Source organism: Setaria italica, chromosome V, assembly GCF_000263155.2.
Source record: "Setaria italica strain Yugu1 chromosome V, Setaria_italica_v2.0, whole genome shotgun sequence".
Taxonomy (NCBI): Eukaryota; Viridiplantae; Streptophyta; class Magnoliopsida; order Poales; family Poaceae; genus Setaria; species Setaria italica.
In genome coordinates this window covers 33,751,220-33,777,748 of record NC_028454.1, presented here as the reverse complement: position 1 = coordinate 33,777,748, position 26,529 = coordinate 33,751,220, and the positions used below count along the sequence as shown (strand labels likewise).

The 26,529-nt window shown below is 49.8% G+C and overlaps 3 protein-coding genes across 3 annotated transcripts; 2 read left to right on the top strand and 1 right to left on the bottom strand.

The window, feature by feature from the left end:
* Positions 1-522: 522 nt before the first annotated feature.
* Positions 523-5,892, top strand: LOC101767342 (zinc transporter 5). Its single transcript, XM_004969539.1, has 11 exons — positions 523-679; positions 2,148-2,340; positions 2,428-2,513; positions 3,004-3,088; positions 3,724-3,802; positions 3,919-4,046; positions 4,163-4,249; positions 4,344-4,456; positions 4,811-4,941; positions 5,150-5,278; positions 5,522-5,892. Exons 1-10 carry the CDS (start codon positions 597-599, stop codon positions 5,260-5,262), a joined length of 1,098 nt encoding a protein of 365 aa, XP_004969596.1. The 5' UTR covers positions 523-596; the 3' UTR covers positions 5,263-5,278; positions 5,522-5,892.
* A 4,474-nt stretch (positions 5,893-10,366) lies between these two features.
* Positions 10,367-13,045, top strand: LOC101767741 (60S ribosomal protein L13-2). The gene is made up of 5 exons (XM_004969540.4): positions 10,367-10,494; positions 11,222-11,355; positions 11,902-12,035; positions 12,373-12,531; positions 12,629-13,045. Exons 2-5 carry the CDS (start codon positions 11,247-11,249, stop codon positions 12,851-12,853), a joined length of 627 nt encoding a protein of 208 aa, XP_004969597.1. The 5' UTR covers positions 10,367-10,494; positions 11,222-11,246; the 3' UTR covers positions 12,854-13,045.
* A 7,297-nt stretch (positions 13,046-20,342) lies between these two features.
* LOC101764222 (adenylate isopentenyltransferase) lies at positions 20,343-22,245 on the bottom strand. Its single transcript, XM_022826595.1, has one exon. It carries the CDS (start codon positions 21,819-21,821, stop codon positions 20,721-20,723), a length of 1,101 nt encoding a protein of 366 aa, XP_022682330.1. The 5' UTR covers positions 21,822-22,245; the 3' UTR covers positions 20,343-20,720.
* Positions 22,246-26,529: the final 4,284 nt, after the last annotated feature.

Sequence of the window (26,529 nt, the reverse complement as noted above, 5' to 3'; positions counted from 1 at the left end):
AGTTAAGAAAAAAATAGTTTCATTTAACTTCTAGTTTATTTTGTGCCGCTTTTACGAAACGAATACTACCTCTTCCCGATGCTAGGATATTGATTTGTCGTAGTTAGGGATGAAAACAGTCGGGATGGATCCCAAACCGACCGTTTTTGTTTTCTACATTATGATTTCGTTTTCGACTGTTCCTGTTTTTAGCAAAATATAAAAATTGTCATATTCAACTAATTTTAATATCATTCTACACCATTTTTGTAGTAGTTGATTTTTATAAATGTGAAAAAATTCTAACCATCCCGCTTTCGTTTTCTACGTTAGGATTTTGTTTTCGACCGTTTTCATGCATAGTCGTAATGGCGACCGGCGAGGGAACAATTTTGAAAGCAAGCAGCCGAGTCTCGCACACGGCACACCGTAATGGCGCTATCCCATCTGGAAAGCGGAATCTGTGTCCCATCACGTGCGGCGCAGTGAACGCGTGGTCTCTCACGTGCCGTCGCCGTGACCCCAAAGCGAACTTCACATCTCGAGACCATCAGCAGACCGACCTGAACCGGCGAGTCGGACCAAGCACCAGCACCTAGGGAAGCGACTCCGGCGAGATGATGTCGCCGAAGCCCTCCGCCTCCGCCTCGGCGGACGGCGGCGGGGGCGCCTCCAGCTCTCGCTCGACCCCGACGGCGAGGTGAGGGTCCCCCCTCATACCTACCCCATTCCTCTAACCACTCCCCCCTGACACGGACGTGGGACGGCGCGAGATCTCGTAGTTGGATCAGCGTTATGCATCGTTTTTTTCCGTTCCCTTTTGAAGCTTAATTCGTGTGGTAACTCTCATAACGCTGCGTTGCTCAGCGGTTTTTAGTCCCGGTGTAAATTTGATTATAGAGCGCAAAATCAGTGGCAACCTGGCGATGGCTGTTTAAGTTCCAGCTTGCTATTTCTCATACTTTTGACAGCTCAGTTCTGTTTGATTCCTTCGGTCTCTCAAGATGTCTGGGATGTGCTACTTTGCTCCAAAAGGAATAGGATTATCCGTTTTACTTTTAAGTTCTAGTTTCGGCACTACTGCCCTGCTATTTCTAGTTCCAATGGTGCTTCGGTAATGCTAAGACTCTGACGTCCAGAATCTTAAAAAAATTGGACGCCTCGCTGTATGTTTCAATCGATGTTGCAACTATTGTTTCCGCATGTTTCACAGTGAATGTTGCATGAAACATAGTGTTCATGTTGCGGCAAGAATTTTCTATCCCGGAGTCGAACGATGTAGTCATTTTTTCGCATATTTTTCAATGTTGCAACTATAAGTTTTCGATGTTGCAAATGTTTTGTTTCAATGTTGCAATGGAGCGTCCGATGGGAAAATTCCCATCGGATGTCCAGGCGCTAGCAGTGCCGATGGTGCTTTATCTAACTAATATGTACTTCAATGTAGATATTTAGATAGTATATCCAGATGTAGAGAAAATGTTAATGTATCATTTAGTGAGGAAAGTAAATTGATTCATAAAAGGATATAATAGCAATACTCCACACCTTAATAAATTAATCGGTTATAAGGACTCAGAATGCACTGTGTAGTTATCAGGATCTAGCTTAAGAGGAATTATATCCCACTCTGTATGAGAGCGCAGATCACTGACACTAAGATTGTCAGTGAACATGCTATAGGTTATAGTCTCAGCTAATAATATAAATGTTATGTTAAGTTAGCTGCTCAATCTATTATTGACTTTCTGGCAATATGGTACTTGCAATTTAGCATTTACTCTTAACCGTCCAACATATTAGCTGGTCATCACAATGTTTCTGAAGTTCTGATTATTGCTATCAGTTTCAAGCACCTTGTGGTTATCCATGTCCTATATGGAGCATTGACCTCCTAGATGCGGACTTATTATGTTGTTATTAATCCATGTCGATATAGTTTTATTTCTTTTAGTTCTTTTGATATGAGAGCAATATAAGAGAGGTGAGCTATAGCAAGATGCGCTCTTGACTTGTATTTCTTTTTCTTCTCAGATGTATCAAAGCTCAATTTCCCTTGCTATCACATTCACATTAAAAAATATTTAAGCTTGCCTTACGAAACATATGTGAAACCAACCAGTGCCTACTTTTCTGTTGACAAAACTGTCGTTGTTTTCTTTTTGTAGGTCAACGCCATTGCAAGTAATTCATATCTTGGGAAACTTCATGAGAATTTGGTCTGTTTACTCCTTATATAGCTACCTATCCAACAGTGGGGATTCAATAGTTGGCTTTATCTTCAGTTGTCTTGTACCCACTTCAGTCATATTCTTGGTCTTACAGAAGCCTTGGAAGGGCCGGCCTTTGCCCAACTCACAGGTTAAATTATACTTTCATTTCTTGAGATATTTCACCCGCTATTAGATGGCCATTTTCTTCTATTCATTCCTACGCATATTATTTCAGGTTGTTCCTACAGTTGTCAATGGAGGAATCCTGGCATTATACTTTGTATTATGGGGTAAAGGACTTCTTGCTTGTGGCCCATTAGTGTAAGTATACTGTTCTTTCAGCAACATGAATTTTCACATACTTGTGTGATCCGTGGCGTGTTGCAAGTATGCCAAGGAATACTAGATTACTAGTCCAAACCTCATCCTAAGTTATACATACAAAGTTTAAACCTTGCTGCGAGCTAATGGCTCATCTCAAAACGAATTGCACTTTATGGATATCTATATGGCTGCACAATTTCTCTGGCATCCCTAGACATTGATCTAATGAATGATTGCCATTGTGACTGGAGATGCTGACATAAAATTTGCACGACTGCATTTAGAGGGTGGCTTGTGCTTACTCTCCTATGGGCGTGCAATCTGTTTCTGAACATTAATTGCAAAACAACATTCATATCATCGTTACCTACAGATCACTTGCATATTTTTCTCTGCTTTGAGCATCCTAATTGTGTTAGTAAAAAAGCACTTGCCAGCACTTCTGTCTAAACTGCATTTTACTCTGTCCTCTGTCTATTGAGTCTAGTGCTCTGCTGGCGGAGTATGCAGGTGCTGTTCTTGGAGTCCTCTCTGCTGCATTATATGGAAGGAAAGTTAATATCTGGAAAAAGGCAAGTTGCTTATTTTAAAAATGGAATTTGTTATATATGTGATATTTCAATTTCTATGTTATATGTTTTTCTATAATTTTTTGGGCAACAGGCATAAGGAATTATTGCTCACATGTGTCACTCTAATCTTAAACATTGTCTAATCACTGTTTTTCATAGTCCATTTGATATCGATCTGTGCTTTTTCTCAGTAAAAGATGTAGATAGGTGAGATAGTATTGGGCACATGCACTGGTAAAGGTATTGGGCCATTGTACAATAAATGTGGATATGGGCACATGCTTCTTATGATCCCATTCCTAAAAGTTTAACATAGTTTAGAATTGTGGTTGATCTAATGGGCATTAAGAAAAATAAGTGTGCATACATCGCACATGATCACAGACATGACCATTGACCAGGGGAATCGGCATATTTTTCAGCAAGGTCAGCAGTCTGAAATCTCATTAACTAAACTATGATACCTGGACAAATATAAGGAATTCTTGTTTATGATCCTGCTGCATGTTAATTGTCAACTCTTCAATTTGCTCTGCATTCAGCGGACTTTATCGAAACAAACTCTGTACTTTGAAGTAGAAACTGCTAAATTTCCTAGGCAATGATACTAATATCTGTTTCCCCTGGATTTGTAGATTGGTGGGCTTGCTGCTATGTTGGTAGCATACTATCTCTTATCAAATGGGTGGTCTACAAGAACACATTCACCACTATGTATCCTACTACAGACATATGTTTCTGAACATAACTCTGCATTTTTTGGCAGTTTAAGTATCTCTACCTATGATGGATTCATGTGAACCATTTTGGGAGACCTTGACTTCATACAGATAGCTTTGGAAGTGAACCACTGGAGAAGGCAACACAAACTATTGGAATGAAAGAAATGGTGGTGCCAATTACTGCTGGCATTTTATCTGCTTTAAGGAGAGTATTAGCTCGGCGTGTTTCTCTCAAGGTACTCAGCCTTCTGTAATATTCTAGCTGTCATAAATGAAACCCTTCAAGGTACTATCAATGCACCATTGTTTTCTTCACAGAATTGACAATCACCATCGTTCTATGCTTCTACAGAATCAACTTAAAAGGAGACTTCATGCTATAACTATTGCTTCTGCAACTTGTTTTCTTTTTCCATTTGCGATGTGGGATACAATCCTAGTGAGTACATACCGTTTACGCTTGATTTTTGTGGTTGAGAAGATTTGCATCTCATTACTTTGATTCATATTGATTGTTATTTTCTTGATTGCAGGGCTCAGCATCTGACAGCATAGTTAAACTACAACTACCAAGTTGGGCATACTTGAGTACTGTTGTGTTTGGGATGGTGCTCATATTCTATGTTGACAATGTTGCTGAGGAAAAGTAAGATATTTTCTCGAACGGAAAGTGTATTTTGAGTTAACTTTAAAATTTTCTTATGGTGTTGTAGGTCAGTTTGTCAAGCGAACCATTATTGTTTTGTTGTCATCGGTCTGAGCCAGATCTTCAGTAGATTATAGATTTGAAGTTATTTATTCCTCAAATATCTTCAAGTGTAACAATAGAAGCAATTACTTTTCTTTTCTTGGATGCTTCTTGAAGTATCTTTTATCAACCTTTGTGCTAATCATAAGACATGAATTGCCATCCTTTAGTTAATTGGCCCTTTTGCTTCACGGTTAGACCCTCACTCCATGTTTGTAACGTGTTTACTTGGTTGTTATTCCTACCTGACAGGTTGCATCTGGTCTTCTCATCTCCAAGGCACTTAATGGTTTCAACAGGCTGCATTATTGTTTTGGAGATATTGTACAAAATGGATTTCTCCCTTTTCGGGTTTCTGGTCTGCTCTGTCATTTTGGGATTTGGTGAGTTTTGAGACCTCATTCGCTGTATCCATGAAAGAATTCTAAAATTACTCTCAGCTGTACTGCTATGCTAGTTATAAAACCTTTTTTCTTTCATGTCCTGAATATTTCATATCTGTAAGTGACTAAGTCGTAGCCACCCCACCAAAACAAAATCATAACCTTGTAATGGTTCTTTCAGTACAATGACCAATGGTATCCTTTTTAGGTATTTTTGAAGCAACCTCATTGGAGCGCTCAAAGAAAAGTCCTTTAGAGGCACATGAACTGTCGAATGGGGTGTTCCACAATCAGTTGCCAATTTCAGAGCTTCCAAGTTGAAGGATATATGACCTTGGTGAGATGCATTGAAAACTTAATCTGTGTGTTTAGTTGAGCGTGAATTTGAAACTACTTATCCGTTAAGGTTGAGGTTGCGGTGCACATTGATATTTGATCAGATGTATCTATTGTGGAAAGAATCTCTAGAAAAGGTCTTTGAATGTTGTGAACAGGTCAACAGTCTTTGCATGTTCTAACAAGTTTATATAGTCACTCGACCAACAGGATTAACCCCCTTTTTCTTATTCTTGTACCACAGTTACAACATGGTGAAAGACTGCGGTTGCACACCTCAGATTCATGGTTTCAATTCTTTGTCCGGAGGTTTGAACCAGAGAAAGCATGGATGACTTTGACCTGCTAATGTCCCTGTCCTCGTGACGTTCCATTCATGTTGCCCAACTGCATCCTGTAACCCCCTTGTAGATGCGTATCCATATTCCTCTTGCAGGTATTGCAATTTTCACAGTACCCTGTCTCCCTGGGTGAGTGTTTGTAGTGCGAAATTATGTTTCTCTCTTGGAGATGCAGATTTTAGCTGTGACCGAGGTGTGCCTTTCTTTTTTGGAGACACTTTAACATTTAGTCCATCCATGAAATGATTAACATGCTGACTCGTTTTACCTGTAATGGTACTGCTGCAGACTGCACTCGCGCGTGTCAATCCGTGTGCAAACTCTACGGGACAGATTGAGGCGTAGCTCTCCCGTTTTAGCGGTAGGACACGCATCTCTCCAAAATAATTTTAAAAGATTGTTAATCTTACTTCTAATATCTTTTTTAGAAGGAAAATGGAAAAAAAGAACTTCAACGGTTCTCTTAAACCTTCCCTAATTTTTTCATGACGCTAAAAATTAGCCTGCTACCGTGTATATTTTAGTGTCCATATTTCTCCCCCAATTCTGCCCCGCACACTCGTAGCTGTCTTTCTCTTTCTTCGCGGTCTCGCCGGACGCGTCCTTCTGGTAGCCATGCTGCCGTACGCCGCCTGCTGGTCGTAGGCGTATGTCTGCACGGCGACGGCAGCACCGCCGTAGCGAGCACCACCATGGCCCCTGTCGTTTTCCCCGCAAGCCTCCTGCTTGTAGCCTTGCTTCTTCACGCCGGCGGCGGCGGCGCCGCAGTGGGAACTGTACCCACCATCGGCCTCGCCATACTTCTCCTGCTTGTAGCCGTGGTTCTTCACGCCGGCTGCGGCACCCTCGCACGTCGTATATGCCTCCTCCTTGTAGGATGATTGCTTCTGCACGGCGCTGCCACCATGGTAGCCGCTGTACGACCCTTGGTCCTGCTGCACGAACACCTCCTTCTTCTCCTTGTAGGCCGCCTGCTTCTGCATGCCCCCGGCGCCGGCGCCGCCGCAGCCGGGCTTGTCGTTGACGCTCATGCAGTTGATCTCCGTGATGGCAGATCCTAATGGGTCCAATACGATGACATGGTCTATTTTAAATTATTGGAGGGTGATTTTTAACGATCTGCTGTGAGTTGATATATTTTATAGCCCCCAGTACCTCATTTTAGGGAAGAAGTTTTTGAGGAACTCTTAGAGTTGCTCTGAATGGAAAACTTGTTGCCTCTCAAAAAAAAGAGCAGCAAACTTGAACTTTATATTACATCCCTCTATTTTAGACTAGAGAACCCCCATTTTGGCCTTGTGGATGGGCCAGATCCCAGTCCAGACTCAGCTCATGCAAGACTACTACAAAGTCACAGCTCAAAAAAAGATCTCTTGCGGGCCAAACATAGCCCGTAGCTGTCTGTACTCTCTCGGGAAACCTATCCAGCTTCAGGAAGCCCGGAAGCTACGTGGCTTCCGGTGTTTCGAGAGTCGTATGATCTCTTCCTCCTCCTCTCACTGCCATTCACTCTGGGTGGGACTGCTTCTACCGCCGCCGCTCGCGAGCGCTCGCCGGAGGGGTAGGAGGTGGGGAGCAGCCAGCGGTGAGGTCATCACCGGCCGGGGTGGTAGGGAGGCGGCAGCGGGGTTAGAATTCGAGGTTGTTGGGATGGGGGCTCTAATGGCCGGCGGTCATAGAAGAAGAGGGCGGGGGCGGCGCGGAGGCCTGGCGGTGGTGGTGGTTCAGCCGGTGGCGGAAGGCGAGGCGGTGCTCAGGGCAGGACCTCCGGTGGGCGGGGCTGGCGGCAGGGGGGCAGAAAAAAGGCCGGATTAGGAAGGACGGGGTCGATGGCTGGCGGTAGGTGGTAGGGGGATATTTAATTATTTGCCATCCTTAGATTGGACACTCCTTCAGATGCCAATTTTAGAATGGCACATACATATTTGCCACCGGAGAGAAATTTTACCAATAGATTTGCCATTTTTGCTGATGTGTCGAGCCACATCCGCGCGCTTGGGTGGATTGAGCATGGCAAATGACCATTATACCCCTGCATTTCTTCTCCAAGCGTCGGTGCTTTTCCTCTCTTCCTCCCTCTCTATCTCTGATCGGTGGGACCCACCCTCTTCTTCCACCTCCAGCCATGGTTCCTCGGCTCGCCATTCCGGGTGGTGGCCGTCGGTCGGCGGCGAGGGCGCGCTGCGGCTGCTCGCCGCCGCAATGGAGGCGCCCAGGAAGGGAGGGGAGGGGGAGCCAGAGGAGGCCAAGAGGCGGTGCCACGAGTTCGTGATGCGGAAGAAGGGGAGGAAGGAGAGCAAGGCGCGCCGCGAGGCATTCGTGGACCTGTGCTGCTCTGCCACCGTCGTGCTCATCTGCCTCGTTGCCGTCACGCTCCGGTGATCGACGCATGCCGAGTCGGGTCGGGACGCGGCGCGTGGGAAGCAGAAGGATAAGGCTAGGGGCATGGAAGTCATTTCGCGTGGCGGTTCCAGCGTGGAGGGGTCATTTGGCATACCGCGTCGGAGAAAATGGCAAATGTGTTGGTAAAACTTCTCTCCGGTGGCAAATATGTAGGTGACATTCTAAAACTGGCATCTAAAGGAGTGCCCATTCTAAGGATGGCAAATAATTAAATATCGGAGCGGCGCGGCTGCGACCTAGCCGCCGGCCAAGACGGAGAACGAGGGGACGGAGGTGACGGTGCATCGGGGAAGAAGCAGGGGAAGAAGGCGGGAGTGGCTGGTGGGCCTTAAGCCATAACTCTTATTTAGTTTACACAAGTCAGATAGGAGTCCTCGTACTTTCCCATCCTAAACTTCACTTTGGTTTTTGGACTTTTTAATGGGCATCGCGAGCCTCATTTTTTTCGAGCCGTCAAAATAAGGGCCGCACGCTGGCCCTAAATGAGTGTTAGGTCGAGCTTGGCCCGTTGGGGTCAGGCTGGAATTCTTTTGCTCAGGTCTAAGTCTGGATCAAGCTCTATGAAAGAATATATAAGGATTTTTTTCAAACAAACATGCCTATGAATATACCTCGTAGGTATGAATGTTTACACATACCCTATCTATGAACAACTCTGAGTGGTTAGCACATCTTGAAATATAAGAATCACCACGGGTATATGAGCGGCATGCATAAATAGGTTCTAGGAACTTAACCAACTAATCCATTCTTGATTTGTAATAAACAATTATTTTGTAAAGAACAAATGCGGCCTTGGGACGTGCCTTCCTCCTTATTTATTGACACTTTCACGATCTCTTAGGGTCTGTTTGGTTTTTGGAACCATGTGGGTTGGGTTGGAGTGACCCACTTTTCTGGGTTGGAACCAACCCATCTCTTGTTTGATTGGAGGGATGGGTTGAACCCAATTTTTTGTTTGGTTGAGCTGGTTGAGTAGGTTGGGATGGATATCTGTTTAACACCGTTAGTTGTGGACCCCACCTGTCAATCGTGGGGCCCACCTGTCAACCCCCCTCTCTCTCTTTTTTTCCCAACCTTCCATCTTCTTCCCCGCAAGTCCTTCCCCACCGAGGGGAGCTCGCGCCGGCGGTCCGCCCCCCTGCGCCGCCTCATCCCCGCCACCGGAGGTCCTCCTCCCCCACCGAGCTCGCTCGGCCGCGACGGGGCTTGAGCTCGCCCGGCGCACCTCCCCGTCACGTCGGCATCAGGCGGGCGGAGGGCGGCGCTGGCGTCGGGCGGGCGGAGGGCGGCGCGAGTGGAGGGCGGCGGCGGAGGGCGGCGACGGAGGACGGCACCGGCGACGGGCGGGCGGAGGGCGCCGTCAGGGTACGCGGCCGGACGAGCGCGAGAAGAAACGGACGTGGACGCCGTTCAAGTGGGTCGGGGTGATTCCTTGTTTTTTGAGGAATCGGATGAACCCGGATCTACGAGGAATATTCCTCTACTGGGTTGGATCTAACCCCCACCCTCTCCAACCAAACATGGGTTGAAGTGGGTCGGCTCTAACCCAACCCATTTCGACCCCAGAACCAAACACTACCTTAACGTACCATATACAATTTTTTCTCTTTCCATGCTTTACGTTTCCTCCCTTGTCCGGTCCCTCGATCTTTTCCTTTTTAGTTTTCGATAATGCTATATAACATACGTTCAAAATTAAAAAAAATCGAACGCTCCAACATATATTGCAATTATTATTTCTGTATGTTTCACAGTGAATGTCGCATGAAATGTGATTTTCATGTTGTGACGAGAATTTTTTATCATAGAATTAAATGATTTTTACATATTATTTTTCATGTTGCAAACAGCATTTGATACAAAATTTCTCATCGAACCTCTGGCCTTCTAGCGCCGTTTAGTTTTTACCTTCTCGTTCCTCCTGACACCGCCGCTTCCACCCATCGGCCAAGCCGCACCGCGCGGGGAGCTTTGCTCCGGCCCCGCCACTCGATCAGGCAGCGCGCGCGCCGCATCCGCGCCGACGCCGCTCGTCCAGGTCGCGCGCGCATCGCATCTGCGCCGCCGCCGCCACCCGTCTCAGCTCGCCGTCCTTCCTCGCCGCAGCGGGCCAGCGCGAGTTCGAAGAGGCGGCGAGCGCCCAGCGGCAGGCTGCAGCAGGCCAGCAACCACCCCTCCTCCAACCGCCCATCCTGATGTTTTTTTTTTTTGAGGGGGGCAGCCCCGTGAGCCAGCGTCGCGTCGAGTTATTATTGGGCCAAACGATTTAGGCCCACTCTCCCTCAGCCAGCCCACAATTTCTGTGACAGGAACGCGGCGAGATCTCGGCCGTCCAATTTAGGTCTCGCGGCGCCCCCCGCCAATATAAGCACCCAACCCTAGCCCCCAAACACCTTCCTCCACTTCACACTCGTCCGCCTCCTCTCCTTCCGCCGTCGCCGTCGCCGTCGCCGCCGCGCCTCCTCTACAGGTACGGTCACTCGCTCGCCGCCTCCTTTTCCCCCTCAGCTTCGTTTCTTTCCCTCTTCGTTATCCATTCCTCATCTTTCCCCACGCCGCCGCAGTCCATCCTCGCGAGTCTTGAACTGGCCGTTCGCTGCTGCTGACTTGCCTCCGCCTCTAGCCAAGCGATGCTGCTGGCCGCCTCCGCCGATGCTGGCGTGCTGCTGCTGCCTGCTGCCCCTTCTCGCCGCGCCGCATTGAATCCGCATCCCATGCTGCACGCTCCTGCAGCTCCTCCCCTGTCAACCCAAGCCCGCGCGGCCGCGGCTGAGGTGTGGATGGCGGGCGGCGTGCCAGCTCTAGCCGTGGAACAACCGCCGGCAAGCCTCCAACCTTCATGTACGAGGCGATCTTGGGTGGCAATTTCGGGTGTGATTTCCATCAAGTTGGTGGGCAGTTTGGTCTTAGCTGGCGTGGGTAAGGGAGAGCAGCCGGAGGGAGCCATATTGTTGGGCCAAACGATTTAGGCCCACTTTCCCTCAGCCAGCCCATGCGCGGGCGGATCTTGCTGCGCGGTGGCTCCGTATTCTTGTTTGACTCGTTACCTGTAGGTTGTGGGATGCGTGCGTGGTGTTGTGATTCGCTTGAGATTCTGCTGCGATGCTAATGAGGATGGAGCTATGGTGCCTCGTTGGTTTCTGTTCCCGTTTGGTGTCCGGCTTTGCTGATGGCGTGGTTGTTGCGTTGGTGTGCAGGTAAGCAGCAGAGGAAGGGGGCGAAATGGTGAAGCACAACAACGTTATCCCCAACGGGCACTTCAAGAAGCACTGGCAGAACTATGTCAAGACATGGTTCAACCAGCCCGCCCGCAAGCAGAGGCGCCGCATCGGTGAGCTCATCGTCTTCTCCCCTAACTTCATGCTTGGATACAATGTCCCATGTTTGCTGCAGCGACAACTTTGAACTGTTATGTACAACTAATGGGTGATCAACTAGGATTTAGTTGCAAATCAGAAGCTGTGGTCTCCTAATAACTTGGCCTGCACTCTGCAGTAGTCTCGTTGTCATTGATAATGCATCGCTGTACAAATTGAGGGAGGGTCAAAGTGTTCAAGCCTATTATTTGGTGTCCTTCTTGATGCACTTGAAATCCTGATTGTATAGCTATCCATTCTACAAATTGGACGCCACAAGATGTTAATAGAGTCTGATCTGCATGTAAATAATACACATTTGAGCTGTAATATGAGTTACTTGTGTTGTTGCTGTATTACTCTTCTGCTATTAATGCATCAAAAATAGAAATTCCTTGCTTTACTTGATATTAATATTGTCATGAAGATTCGCTCCATCAATTATGTTATGCATCATTTTTCCTTAGTGTTTCTCATACTTGCTGACTTTCTAATTTGATCCTGCTATGTTCTGTATGCAGCTCGCCAAAAGAAGGCTGTGAAGATATTCCCACGCCCAACTGCTGGCCCTCTTCGCCCCATTGTGCAATGCCAGACTCTCAAGTACAACATGAAGTCAAGGGCTGGGAGAGGCTTTACCCTTGAGGAGCTGAAGGTGATATATTGCTCCATTGTTGTCCTCCCCCTGTGTTAATCTTGAGTCATGTTGCTTTCTCAATATCCTAGTTTGTGTATACTGCTGGTGTTTGTGCTTGCTGCTCTGTTGAGTCTGATATGTTTTCATTTGCATCATGGCAAGCCTACTATGTTTGCAAAGTTTTAAGCCAGTAGCTTGTATTTTTTTGCTTCATTTTCCATTTGTAATGGTGATTGAAATTTGTTGCGTGATAGGTGTAAGTTTTTCATCTGTTATCCTTGTCATCCATGTTGAGCCACTCTTTTCATCCATGTATTACGCTACAGCCTTCATCTTGTCTATCTGTTTATTTCAGGCTGCGGGCATTCCGAAGAAACTTGCTCCGACCATTGGCATTTCTGTGGATCACCGTCGCAAGAACAAATCACTCGAGGGACTGCAGGCTAATGTCCAGAGGCTTAAGACGTACAAGGCCAAGCTGGTTATCTTCCCAAGGCGTGCTCGCAAGGTCAAGGTATGGCCATTTTTCTTTTCCTGAATGTGTCATCTCTTCAAAACATTGTCCCAGTTTCTTTCAGCCTCTAATCCTTGGTCACCTACCTTCATTGCAGGCTGGTGACTCAACTCCGGAGGAGCTTGCCACTGCCACCCAGGTCCAGGGTGACTACATGCCTATTACTCGTGGTGAGAAGCGCTCAGTTGAGGTTGTAAAGGTTACCGATGAGATGAAGACGTTTGCAGCCTATGGCAAGCTCCGCCTTGAGCGGATGAACAAGAAGCACCTTGGTGCCCGCCAGAAGAAGGCTGCTGAGGCGGAGAAGGAAGAGAAGAAGTGAAGTGACCGGATATAGTACCTTGTTTGTTACATTCCAGTCTTGTAGTGGGTGCTAATGCCAAGGGCTTTTTCTAAGTTTTGTTTTAGTGCGAAAATAGAGACCAGCTGAACGGTTTGGTGTCCTCGTACTGTTTGATACCTGTTACTCAATTTCTCTATTATATATGTCCTCGTACGGTAATTCGGAGCCTTACGCCTCATGATGCCCATTTGGTTTGAATTGTTTTTTTTTTGCATTTGTGTTCGTGAAAATGTAATTCCTTCTGACGAGACTGCTAGTTTGTGCCAACTGAGGGGATTTTCGGCAAGGCTCCTGCTGTGGCTTCTGAAGCCCTATGTACCTTCTGCTGGTGCTCTACTGGGTGCTGGAGGAGTACGCAGGTGCTGTTCTTGGAGTTCTCTCTGCTGCTTTATATGGAAGGAAAGTTAATATCTGGAAAAAGGCAAGTTTCTTATTTTAAATTAGAATTTGTTATGTATGTGATATTTCAATTTATATGTTATATGTATTTCTATAATATTTTTGGGCGACGGGCATAAGGGATTATTGCTCATATGTGGCACTCTAACCTTAAGCATTGTCTAGTCACTGTTTTCCATAGTCCATTTGATATTGATCTATGCTTTTTCTCAGTAAAAAAATGTAGATAAGTGAGATAGTATTGGGCACATGTACCGGTAAAGGTATTGGGCCATTGTACAATAAATAAATGTGGATATGGGCACATGCTTCTTATGATCTCATCCTTAAAAGTTGAACGAAGTTTGATCTAATGAGCATTAAGAAAAATAAGTGTGCAGACAGCTCACATGAGCATAGACACATGACCATTGACCAGGGGAATTGGCATATGTTTCAGCAAGGTCACCAGTCTGAAATCTCATTAAATAAACTATGGTACCTGGACAAATATAAGGAATTCATGTGTATGATCCTGCTGCATGTTAATTGTAACTCTTCAATTTGCCCTGCATTCAGCGGATTTTATTGAAACAAACTCTAGTACTGCTAAATTTCCTAGGCGATGATACTAATATCTGTTTCCCCTGAAACAAACTCTAGTACTGCTATGTTGGTAGCATACTATCTCTTATCAAATGGGTGGTCTACAAGAACACATTCACCACTATGTATCCTACTACAGACATGTTTCTGAACATAACTCCGCATTTTTGGCAATTAAGTATCTCTACCTATAATGGACTCATGTAAACCATTTTGGGAGACCTTGACTTCATACGGATAGCTTTGGAAGTGAACCACTGGAGAAGGCAACACAAACTATTGGAATGAAAGAAATGGTGGTGCCAATTACTGCTGAAATTTTATCTGCTTTAAGGAGAGTATTAGCTCGGCGTGTTTCTCTCAAGGTACTCTCAGCTTCTGTAATCCTCTAGCTGTCATAAATAAAACCCTTCAAGGTACTCTCAATGCACCATCTTTCTATTCTTCTACAGAATCAACTTAAGCTGTCATAAATAAAACCCTTCAAGGTACTCTCAATGCACCATCTTTCTATTCTTCTACAGAATCAACTTAAAAGGCGACTTCATGCTATAATAACTATCACTTCTGCAACTTGTTTTTTTTTCCCATTTGCGATGTGGGATACAATACTAGTGAGTACATTCCGTTAACGCTCTGATTTCTGTGGTTGAGACACTGAAACATGTAGTCCATCCATGAAATGATTAAAATGCTGACTCGTTTTACCTGTAATGGAACTGCTGCAGACTGCACTCGCGCGTGTCAATCGGTGTGCTAACTCGACGCGACAGATTGTGTGGCACCTGTAGGCCTAATTTTTTATGCGTAGATGTTCGCCACGCATCTCTGATCTCTCTCCAACGCAGCAAGGACCAATGACTAGTCAAACTTGAAACTCCATACATAGTATATTACCTCCCTGTATTTTTACTTTTTTACATTGGTGGACCCCCATTTTCCTCATGCAAGACTAACTAGGCCGGCGATGCCTCCAGCCAGGTTTACAAAGTCACAGCCCAAAAAACAGATCTCCTGCGGGCCAACAACATTGCCCACATAGCGGATTAGCGGTCGCGCACTAAACTTCACTCGAGTTTTTCGGACCTTCTTAATCGACGACATATCGTTTACGTGCAGGATGCCTATGATCCACTGTCCACACGCATCGTATTCGTAGACGCGGATTGCCTTGCTTCGCCGCCAGTAACTCTCTCAGTTACTCCAATCACACCACGTACGCTTGCAAACACAGACCACAACACAAACGCCCTCCCTCGCCGTCAGTAGAGTGGCGGCAGACACCCCAATAGTCGTCCGACCCCTGCTCGTTATCGCCCATCACCAAGCAAGTCCGATCTACCCCGCTCCCACCGCGTTCTCCCACGTCAAACGCAAGCGGCCTCGCCGAGCCGGAGCAGATCAGGTCGGCTGCCTGTCGGCACACACGACCTGGCGCCCCGCACGCGGCGGCCCGGGGCGCGGCTTATAGCAGAGGACGGGACGGGGTGGGCGGCCTTCGCTTGGCGCGGAAGAGTAACGCGCGAAAGCGTGCGTGAACCGCTGCTCCACGTCTGTGTGGGTCTGAAGTCTGAACTGAAGCGAGCGAACGCGCTACGTCTCCCCAGGCCCAGGGCGAGGAGAACTAACCGTGTTCTCCTGGCCGCACGCCACGAGGAGGCTCCCGCGCGGTCGCCGTGCTAGCTTCCTGGCTCCCCGCCATGCGCGCAGCGCGCGCGGCGGGTCATGCCTGCCTGCCGTCGTACGTCGTCGTCAGGTCGGCTTCACGACGCGCGGTTTCCGGCCCGGATGCAGACGGGCGAGGCCCAGGACCAGGAGGGATATAACGATAGTGAAACGAAACATTTACTGCTGGCCAAGTGATCAGCAAATTAAGCCCGCGTCATGGGAGCAAGTTTGTCGCCCATGTCTTGCTTGCAACCATACAACTCCATGTTTGAATGCTTGAGTGTGTTTCACCCTCAGGACGTAGGTCAGGGCTTCAACTTTCAACGCGCTACTCTGCATTCGTGTCGGGATATTTTGGCCATGCAATGGCCCATCGATGAACTAGGTAGCTAGCTAGGGTGTGTGCTCAGCACTAACGACCCATGATCTTTGCTACCACATACTTGAAGACCACGCTAAAGAAAGGAACTGTAGTGCAAGGTTGCTTGTTCTTTCAAATTAAAGACCACGCTGCAGTATATGCCCACCACTACTGATCTGGTGCTACACTTGCAAAAGACGACCAAAATGCCACTTTCGGTCCTCACATCCAACTCATCAAAGACCAGCAATGATCTTTCCGGTCCTCAGTTCGGTGAACATCACAAGTCAGAAAACCGAGGTCGGCTGAGAGAGAGGAGTCTTCCCCACCGACGGCGACGAAACGACGCACCAGAATCATCAAAAGGAAAAAGGCTACGCGGCCGATCGGTGGTTTCCCTACGAGTAGGTAGTGACCGCAAAGGAACCGCCACGCCCCCTCTCGCGCCCATCTCCGGTCGCCGTCGTCGCGCTTGCGCAGGAGAACCGCGCGCGTGCCTTCGGCCTCCCGACTCCCGCCGGCCGGTCGCCGTCGTGGCTCCAAGCTAGTCCGCGCGCTGGCCACCCACCACACGGCACCACCATTCCATCTCCACATGCTCCTCCGCCGGTCACATCGCTCTGAATCCAGGGCTCGATTGTCGCGGTTAACCGCTCGATCGCGGTCTTTTTACTGGCCTTGCAAGGTAAGAATACGGCGATATGGATGGATGTGGACGTGATGGTCGGCAGCCGAGTACCGAGTACGGATGGATCTCAGGTAACTGTCGGCGTGGCTTAGCTAACTAGCTAGCTCGTCGCAGCAGCAATGTGAGACCGGAGAAATGTAGCAACGCTAGCTCGTCGTCGTCGTTGCCGCGGGTAACGGCGCGGCCTCTCGGCATCACAAGGGACGACAGTTAGCGCAGCGTGTCGACTGTGTCTGCGTGTCGAGCTCACCGGCGACGATAGAGAGGCGTTGCTATACTACTAGGTCATGCCGCCATGGTATGGGTGATCAGTCAGGTTTAAGGTATCACCGCATCAGTGACTAGATTGAGCACCAACCGTGCTGCCGTCATTTGGATATGGAAGATTCTCAAGAAGTGTAGTGTAGGAGCCACTTTGCTGCCTTTTCGGAGAACGTTGTTGAGGAGTATTTCGCAGAGAGTTCACATGGACACAGCGTGAGCTCTCAATCGATCCCTCCTCGATCGGGACAGGAGAGTGTGGGCTAAGGCTAAAGTCAACTGTGAACCTCTATTACTGTAAAAGCAAAGGGAAACTCGATCTAAATTAAACTGTTTCTCAGTTGGAACAGATTCATCATATTCTTCATGGACAGAGAATTGAAGAAGATGAGCGGAAGGATAACTCTTCCTGATCTAATTAGGATTGCACATGGCAGTACGTGCAGGCATTTTTAGTACTACTAGTATTTTGTCCCGGTCAACATTGCAAATTGCACACTGCAAAACCCAGGATAGATTATACTACATTATTGCCCGTCAGTTTCTGTAGGGCAAAGAGGGAACGACGGCAAGATATCCTACTCTATTCCAGAACGCATGCGAAGTTCAGTTCCGAGACGTACACTACCATCGGTACTATATGAACATACTCTTACAAAAGACCAGGCTGGATCAAAATTCTTTAGTGCCCCGAAGCTGAAAAGGCAGCACGAACACATCATTGATCTACCGAGGGAGAAGCATCTGGGCACCAAGTACGCCCAGCTAGTGGAGCAGCTAACCGCATCTCCTGTCTGAATGCGTACACGGCACACGGGAGGCAGAGCTGAATTCCTGTCCAGCCGAGGCGGAGCAAAGCAAAGGCGAGGAACACGCCTTGAGTTCCCCTGATCGATCGATCCGCTCTCCATGCATGCACCTGAGGCGCTCTGCAGAGGCGCGCAAGTGGGGATTAAATCTAGCGGGGGCGAAGCGAATCGGAGATCATGCGCAACGCAAATTGACAATTCGGAGTGGACTTTTTCGGGGGTGCGGATTGTTTACACGCCGTATCCAGGACGAACTCGTGGGAACGGCGACCGCGAGCGCGAGGCAGGAATGTGTTGGCCCAAGCAAAGAAGGATCCAAAGATCAGGAGGAGCAGTGCTGCTAGTTATTCGTTTTGTGGCTGCGTTGACCCTGCATAAACAAGAATGCAGGTTTCAGCTCGAATCTAGCCAGAGCGATGGGGTCCTAGCAGGGGGGACGAGGACGAGCTGGGCGTTGGCGCAAGTGGTTTTAAGTCGTTAGTGAGGGTCCGTCCGAGGGACAATCAGACAGGGGGTAGGGGCCATGGTTGAGTTGGGGGAGAACAGGTGAACGACGGCGAGCAGTTGTATATTGCCACGATGCCGGGGGCCGGCGCTGCCTCCGGCCTCGTACATGCACGGACGGGACACGCGCAGCTGGAGAGGCCTCCCCTCGAGCGCCAAAAACAAGCCTTGGTTCTTGGTTTGGCCCCTCGAATGATGGCCTCTGCCGCGAGACCAGCAACCGCAACAACTACCAAGGCCGGGGGTGCGTGCGGGTACGGTGCGGCTCATCTCCTCTCCTCTCCTCCTCTCGTCCTCAGCATAAAGAAATGCGGCTGCCCATCATTGTTCATGTGGCCGCTTTCAGGGTCAGGTCAGGGGCTCAGGGCTCAGGGCTCAGGGCTAGTCTCTGCATCCTTTTGCGTGCCGCCCTGTTCGGGTTCAGCAGCTTCTGGTCAAGCGTGCGTGCGCTCGCAGCGTAGGGTAGCTGCGTAGGAGTACTTCTTGCACAGCATTCTCACATTCCCCCGTGTCGTATTATAGCATGTACTAGCTTGTAGAGTACTAGTAGTATAGCTGTTCGTACGTGCAGGCCATGCCGTTGTTTGGACCCAAAAGGAAGCTTCTTTTCAGAAGCTTTGTTTGGGATGCCTTTTTGTCAGTACTCCTAGAGTACCATACCTAGGATTAGTAGAGCTTCTAGTCACGATTTTAGGAGCCCCTTCTATGTCCGGGCGAGGGTAAGCAAAGCCAGCACCCAGCATCAAGCAATGGTGGTGGCAGGCCGGCATGCCTGCACGCTGATGACAGGAGCAGGGTAGCAGCCGAGTAGGCATCTGAAATGGCATCCTATCCCGGCCATATTTTATGAGTTGCACACACAGGTGTTAGTTGTTGCGTTAGTAAACATGAGAGGCACAGCTTGGCTGCCTCCCGCTCCAGGGAATAATTCTAGCCGGAATATGGTGACACATCCAAATCAAAGCGCGGGCGCGACCTCATCCAGGCAAGCGCGCATGTGACCGGAGAAGAAGAAGAACAGCTACAGCTAGTACTCCCTCCGTATCGATTTAGATGTTGTCTCCGGTACAAATCAAAACGAATCGAAATAGTTGTCGCTGGTAGTAAGGGAAAGCTATTTTTCCTTTTTCCCTGGAGTCTGACGCCTCCTCCCCTTGACCCCTCCGTCGTCATCCTTGCCTCTTCCTTCAGCCTTTGCCTCAGCTATTAGCCCACGCAATGCGGACTTCACTTAGATCCGTGCAGCACCTGGAGGTCACAAAAGCAGCCGCTGCCCTCCTCCCAAACTCACCTGCGCATCTTGGGATCCATGTTGCCCCACGCGACGCCCCACCTGGTTGCGGCGGTGGAGGGAGGCTTATGCCCTACAGAGAAGTGTGAGGTGGTAGAGGAGTTCGGGGCGGCGGAGTGGGATGCCACCATCGTGTTTGGGAGGAGCTGAGGAGCAGTGGCGCGTTCGGGAGGGAGGAGCGGTGGCCTTGGCGAGTTGGCGTGAACAGATAGAAGGCCAAAAGGATAAAATCACCGTTTTCTTAGTTTTATTAAACTGGTCGGAAATGACATCTAAATTGATATGGAGGGAGTAGTTTCCACAGCTTACGATTGCTGCCTGCTCTGACGAAGCTACAAAGGATTAATACGTGAGTAACAATAACAACCCAGGTGAGGCTACGGGAGAAGAATATTTTGGAGGACGATCGGATTGGTGGCAGCGATGCATAGCGAAGCAGGCAGGACAAGGTTTTCGCGCAAGTGGGAGGCACAAACAGAAATACTGCTCGCAACAACAACTTCTGGCCGGCCGGCAGCCAAAAACGCCAGCAACGCCGCATGTATTGCCACATTTGACTGTTGCAAACGCAACTCTGTGATCTATCGTTTTTCCATCAAATCTTTTTTGTGATCTATCAGCTCGATCGGCCCGTATCGTATGATAGTGGTGGAGCCGCACGAATCGGCGAGAGGGAACTAGCAGAGCAAAAGAGATGAAGCCGTTTGTTTCTTCTTTGTTTAGCGAGGAGGGCGCGCGCACAAACACACGTCTGGAGTCTGGCCAACTGACTTCCAAGCTGGCACAGCGCAACCACAACACCAGCTCACGCGTCCAGCACAATCCCCTCCCCCCTAATCACGCATTAAGCATGGGTTTGCCGCCTAATCAGCCCCGCACGCACAAGCTGGAAGGAAAAAACGTATTCCAAAATTTGAAACCGACTAGATTACGCTGCTGCTGTGTACAAGTGCTGCTGTCTCGCTACTAGACAAAAAAAAAGGGATGGAACCGGAAAAGGAAGAGAGAGATTGCTATGCCTCAGAGAATTCACAGGCCCGGCAAAAACTGAGCTGCTGGCCAGGGCAGGGCAGTTGCTTCCGGTGGTCTTCTCGTCTCGCTTCTGTTTCTGATGATGCTCTCGCTGTGCGGCGCGGCGCCACCAGCCGCTACGGCCCCACCGACCGGTGCCCGGTGGCCGCCGGGCCTCTCCAAAATTCGGCGGCCTGGCCTATCACAAAATTTTTGAACCCGGAGGAGAGGACGCTCGGCTCCCGGCCTTTTGACGCGTCCCGGCCGAGTCACCCCACCATGCCACGGCATTGCCTCCGCGCCAGCGGCCATCTCTGCTGCTCCTGGTGGCGGTGGCTGTCGAGGAACTGGCGCATGGCGGCGAACCCGGGCCCGCGCACGTCGCGCTCCCACGCGGCGACCTCGGCGGCGCGGTCAGCGCCGGCCAGGCGCGCGAGGACCGTGGGCGTCGCGTCCAGGCGCCGAACGGGCCAGCCCCAGGCTCCGGCCATGCGCCGGATCTTGCGCGCCTGCGCCGCCGCCAGCACCCGCGTGTTGGCCTTGATCTCGTCGATCGCGGCGGCGAGGCTCTTGCGGCCCGCGAAGTGGTCGCCCAGCTCCGGCACGCCGATGGCCTTGCCCAGCCCGGGCGCGTGGGCGGCGCGCTCCGCGGGGGACGTCGACGCGAAGTACTCCCGGAGCTCCTCCACCATGCCCTCGCGCACCATGTCGTCCACGCGCCGGTCCAGGTAGTCGTCAAGCACGGGGCCGTCCACGTCCACCCAGAGGAGGCAGCACGGGAACCGCAGCGCCGGCCGGTACCAGTCGGCGGCCGCGAACGGGTCACTGGGCGCCGCGTCGGGGCGGTCGGCGAGGAGCGCGTGGATGAGGGAGTTGGACCCGCCCGCCACCACGGGCACACGCCCGCGCGCCGCGACGGACGCCGCGGCCTCCGCCGCGAGCGCGCGGTACGACGTCGCCGGCAGCTCGCCCGCGTCGGCGCGGACCGCGCCCAGGAGGTGGTGCGGGACGCCGCGGCGGTCGGCGAGGGGCACCTTGTTGGTGGTGACGTCGAGGCCCGCGTAGAGCTGTATCTTGTCGGCGTTCACGACCTCGCCGCCCAGGGCCACAGCCGCGTCGATGGACAGCTTGGTCTTGCCCGTGCCCGTGGCGCCGACGATCACCACCAGCCTCGTCGTGGCGGGCTCCAGCGCCGCCTTGCCGCTGCTGGAGCAGCAGCACCCGCCGTCGCCTCCCCTTCCCCTGTCCTCCATTCTGACGCTGCTGCTGGGCCGCCGCGGGCGCTTCCGTGGCCCGTCGCCAGCGACCGCCGCGGCCGCCATGGGTGAGCGGACGACGGTGCCGATCCTGGCGACGAGGCCCCCGCTCATATAGCCGCCGCCGACGCCGAGCGCCCGAGCCCGAATCCCGCGCGGCAGCACTCGCTAGTGAGTCGCGTTATATACGCGGCGCGAGGCGAAGCGGGGAGGCGGGGCTCACTTAGACTTGGTGGCTAGGCTAGGCTCGCTATAACCAACAAGTGTTCGTCGTTTATTAGTAGTAGTCGTCGTAGAGGAAGCTGCCGCAGTTAGCAGTAGAGTACTGGGCACAGCAGTGGTTTGTTGCGGGGTGAGGCCGAGGCTGATCTGAGTGAATGCCACGGCATTCAATTCACGCGCGAGCTGCTTGCTTAGGAGCCGGGCCTGCTGCAGCCTGCAGCCTTGCACGCCTGGTCTTTCTTCTGCGCCTGCCTGTTTTTGCCTTGTGCCGGGCGCCTGTTCCGGCGCTGTCTGTCCCTCGTCTCGCCTCTCCTGGCCTCTGGCGCTATGGACGCGGGCTGTCGAACACTATCATTGGCAATTCGCAGGGGCGGGGGGCAAGGCGAGCCAGGGCGATGCATGCTTGGTCGATGGCGCAGGCGGAGGCGATATATATGTACTCCCCGGCGCAGATGCTTCTGGGAGGCACAGAGAGATTGAGACTGTTGTCACCGGCACCGCAGGCAGGTGCCTTCGGATTAACGCATAAGCCATCGTCTGAAGCTGATGCCTGATGGCAACCATGCGACGATGCGACGGGGTCTATCGGGATGCGCGCGTCCATCCGCCCGCCCGGCTCTGCTCCAGTGCTCCTCCTTCCATTCCTTCCTTGCCCTGTTCCTGCGCGCCCCCGAGAGCTGATCGCGGCAGGGAATAAGAATGCGGGCGCCGGGCGGGCAGTGGCACGGGCAGCAAAGGGCCTCGGCTCGCGCAACGGTGCAAGCTTAGAATAAGCTCCGCGTGCCTCGCGGAACAGAGCGCCCGCGGCCCGGCCGCCGGCCGGTGGCCGGTGGGGGAGCGCGCGGTGCCCCCGCACGCGTCTCGATCGCTAGCTCGCACCGGCGCCGCCGGGGTCCAGTGCGCGCCCCCACCCGTTCCCCACCCCCACAGGCATACATACGATGGGCAGTTGTGCACACAGTACAGGTCTGAGCCTGCTGCCTGCCCGTGCCGGAGCCTGAGCGGGTGTCATTACGAGCGAGCGACACGGCAGGGCCTCCAGCAGCAGCAGCATTTCCTTGGATGTCATTGCGAGCATTTCCTCGACTGCTCAGCGGCGGCATCCATGCCGACATGCCGTACATGCCTGCTTGGAAGAAAACGGGCCCGGGCCCCGTGGTTATTTCCCCTTCTGTTTGGTACGATACGACCAATCTGGGTCCGTCAATGTCAGTGCCTGCTCCAGCCTACCCGATCCAGCAGTAAAAACCTGCGCCGACCTGCAGCCTGCAGGGCTTTACGTGCACACAGTTGCCACTTGCCACGCTGGGGGCGGCACAGAACGGTCCGTGACCGTACGCGACCCTGGCTCTTATTGGTAGCAACTAGCTGTGTTTGGATCTATACATTAATTTTTAATTCAAATCAATTGAATGTTTAGATACTAATTAGAAGAATTAAATATGAATTAATTATAAAACTAATTGCATAAACTAATTACATTGGATGTTCGGAGACAACAATGTCACCAGTTGAAGTGTGCGTAAACCTGACAAGGTTATTACGTAATTATACTTTATATGAGGGGAGCCTACAATCTTGTTGTCGCAACTAAATTTGAGATCAATTGGAGACAACACAATGGGTTACATTTTTCCCCGTATATTCTCCTCCTACAGATAGGGCAAACAAGGGAGAAAGTTTTTTGATCACTTATTCCGCTCACCATTTTTGATTGGTTTTCTTGATGCAAATAGATTTAATCTAATAATTTCTTTTATATTGAGTCATGGGCTTGTTTGACGTATGAAAAATGTCCTCTATTGAAATGAAATGCTCCCGAATTTCCTAAAACAAAAGGAAAATATTTTCCACTGTCCTACGGTAAGAACAAGAAGATAGATTTATATCTTAATTAAGCCTTACTACCTAAGATATGACCAATAAACTGTTGGCTACACTCCGACATGTTTTTTTTAACGCAGTGCGGACATTTACTTTGGCATGGTTTGCCAGAGAGACACGGCAATGTGTTTGAAACAAAGAAAAAAAACACCCCCGCAAAAGTATATATAGGTGATGAGGATCATGGCCGAACACCTGATGTACGCTCGGCAGTGTGCTTCGGCCTGCGGCTGCACGACCTGGTCTCAAGCCCCCTGCCTTTCGGCAACGACGTTCCTTTCCGTGTCTGCTGAGCATACCACCGTTCGTTTGCTCCCCCATCCCTCTGTGTCCTCTTGCCATCATGCCCACCGTCTTTTTGTTTCTGTGCACGAGATAATCTCCTCAGTGCAACGAAAGGGACGCGTGTTCGTAACGCGATCTGTGAGCATGAACTTGGGAGAAGCTTGCCCCATGCAAACAGCCCAGGGTCCTGCGTTCGCGGGGTAGCCGCCCAGCTTGCAACGCGTTTCGGTTTCGGTTTCGGTAGGGCACGTACGAGAGAACGGATTCTCCTGTCAAATGAAAACGAGCCTCCTGCTCTCCAATCCAATGTGCTGCAACCTGCAGGTCTCCCGTACGTGCCCGTGTTTCCGTGCCGCCGTCGTCGCTGTTTGCTGGGGTCTGGGGGCAAGGGCGCGCGCAGACGCAGCGCTCTTGTTCTGGCTGCCGCCTACCGCAGGCAGGGGCGGGCGGCAGCAGGCCAGCAGGCTAGCTGCTGCCTGATCACTGGCGCGCTGAGCTGAGGATGCTCTCCTCATTTTTCTCGTGGCTTCTGCGTCGTTAGGATGGTCCGGTCAGGTGCCACTAGTATTACTCCTACTCAGCTCAATATTCATTTATGGGACGGACTTGCTCAGCCCCGCGATGCCACTGGCCACTGCCTAGTGGTTTCTGCACAAGCTCGACGGCAGCAGTTTTGCCATTCTCAGCGCTAGGGAAAATGGGCGACGGAAAGGTCCCTGGTCTGATACTGTACTGTGTAAAAGGTCTCTGGACTTTTGGGAGGACAGTGTTGGTTTTTTTATTTGTAGCTACCAACATTTATTTCATATCATATATTATGGTCAATATATATTCATCTCAACGTGGAATTATTTATTGATGCGAGTGACAAGGGAATTATTGATGCGGAATCTAACTCCTCAAGTTGTACTCGAGGTGCCGAGGACGTTTGTGCTGGAATACAGTAGAGGAACAAGTTGAGATCGACTCTACTGGACTGTTTATTATGTACGTACATGTATGACCCGGGTACAACGCGACGAAAGAGCTGGGTTTGTTTTGCAAGATCGGCTCTGCATGCTGTTAGCCCACATGATCAGATTGGAATTGATCTCATATATACAACTGATCATGGCACATGACTCACATATGTGTGCTAGGGACTAATATATTTTAGACTCATTAAACTGACCTGTGATCGTGGTTGGTGACATGGTTTAGGAGTCACACGGATTTCTCCGGAACACAGATGGAATATTTGTTACATCTGGAAGTGGAGTATATAAATAGGTCCCTACCCTGTAGCCTCATTATGCATTGTGAGCGGCATCACGGATAAGGTAGAGGAATAGAGGGTAGACCGCATAGCTTACAATTTCCTACTGACAGCACTTATCTTTTAGTGATGGGTTCTCTGTGACTGTAGTATTAACTTCGGGGTGGATCGTCCGTCCATACAAAACTAATAAGCAGTTTGCTTTAGGACGTCCGTTTTTATAGCGATGTCTCTATTTATATATATATATATATATATATATATATATATATATATATATATATATATCCTTTAAGTACAGTCATGTTGAAGTGTTATTATATTCAAGCAAACTTGCCTCAGAATTTCCTTTCATATTATTACCATGGGACTGTACAGACTCAATAAAAAGGGCCTTTTTTTTTCGACTAGAAAAGGGGCCTAAATTGGAGTAGCATGTAGGGGATATAGTGGACATTTCTCCATCTTGCATGCAAGTTCTTCTTATTATTTCAGGTCCATCTTGCATGCAAGTTGCACGCACGTTTTTTTGCGGGTAAAGTTGCACACACGTTGATTCCCACATATTGAGGTTCATTGTCTGGGGGGTCTAGCATGCATTGCTTGCCATCCAAGACTGCTGTGTTCTTGTTCAGTTGCAGGGTTCTCGGCATTATTATGGCCTAGCCGAATATTGATATCTAACCATAGATTTGCTCGACCTTTATTTTTCTCCATATTCAATCTGCAGTAACCCTAGGTACATTGGTTTCTCATTGCATATGCACCGGTCCTGACTCCAAACGTACCATGAATCCATGATATACTAGCTAGATTTCTTCGAGAATCGGGTCTGTCATAGACCCAGCCTGCTTTCTAAGCAAATGCTTTTTTCAAGAGGACCATGGAGCAAATCAAAGAAATCCATTTAGTTTATCAACCTGCTACACAGGAAACGAGCAAAATAATCTACCGAGTCCACACTAACCTCAGCTGAGAAGCAACTGAAGAAAATATGCATTAAGCATCAGCTGAATTTGTTTAAAATATTTAGTATGGTATTTGACCGTCATGTTTAAAATTAAACATAAGTCTTCATAAGCAATCATTATATATGAGTGTAGTCCTCCATTAAGAAAATAATTAAGGGATCCTCCGCCTTACCATGAGTAGCAAAATGCTCTATCTTTGCCTTTT

Coding starts and splice junctions, on each gene's coding strand:
- LOC101767342 (XM_004969539.1), top strand. CDS start 597: ATGATGTCGCCGAAGCCCTCCGCCTCCGCCTCGGCGGACGGCGGCGGG. Junction 680..2,147: donor CGCTCGACCCCGACGGCGAG/GTGAGGGTCCCC, acceptor TTCTTTTTGTAG/GTCAACGCCATTGCAAGTAA. Junction 2,341..2,427: donor GGCCTTTGCCCAACTCACAG/GTTAAATTATAC, acceptor ATATTATTTCAG/GTTGTTCCTACAGTTGTCAA.
- LOC101767741 (XM_004969540.4), top strand. CDS start 11,247: ATGGTGAAGCACAACAACGTTATCCCCAACGGGCACTTCAAGAAGCAC. Junction 11,356..11,901: donor CAAGCAGAGGCGCCGCATCG/GTGAGCTCATCG, acceptor TTCTGTATGCAG/CTCGCCAAAAGAAGGCTGTG. Junction 12,532..12,628: donor GGCGTGCTCGCAAGGTCAAG/GTATGGCCATTT, acceptor CCTTCATTGCAG/GCTGGTGACTCAACTCCGGA.
- LOC101764222 (XM_022826595.1), bottom strand. CDS start 21,821: ATGAGCGGGGGCCTCGTCGCCAGGATCGGCACCGTCGTCCGCTCACCC.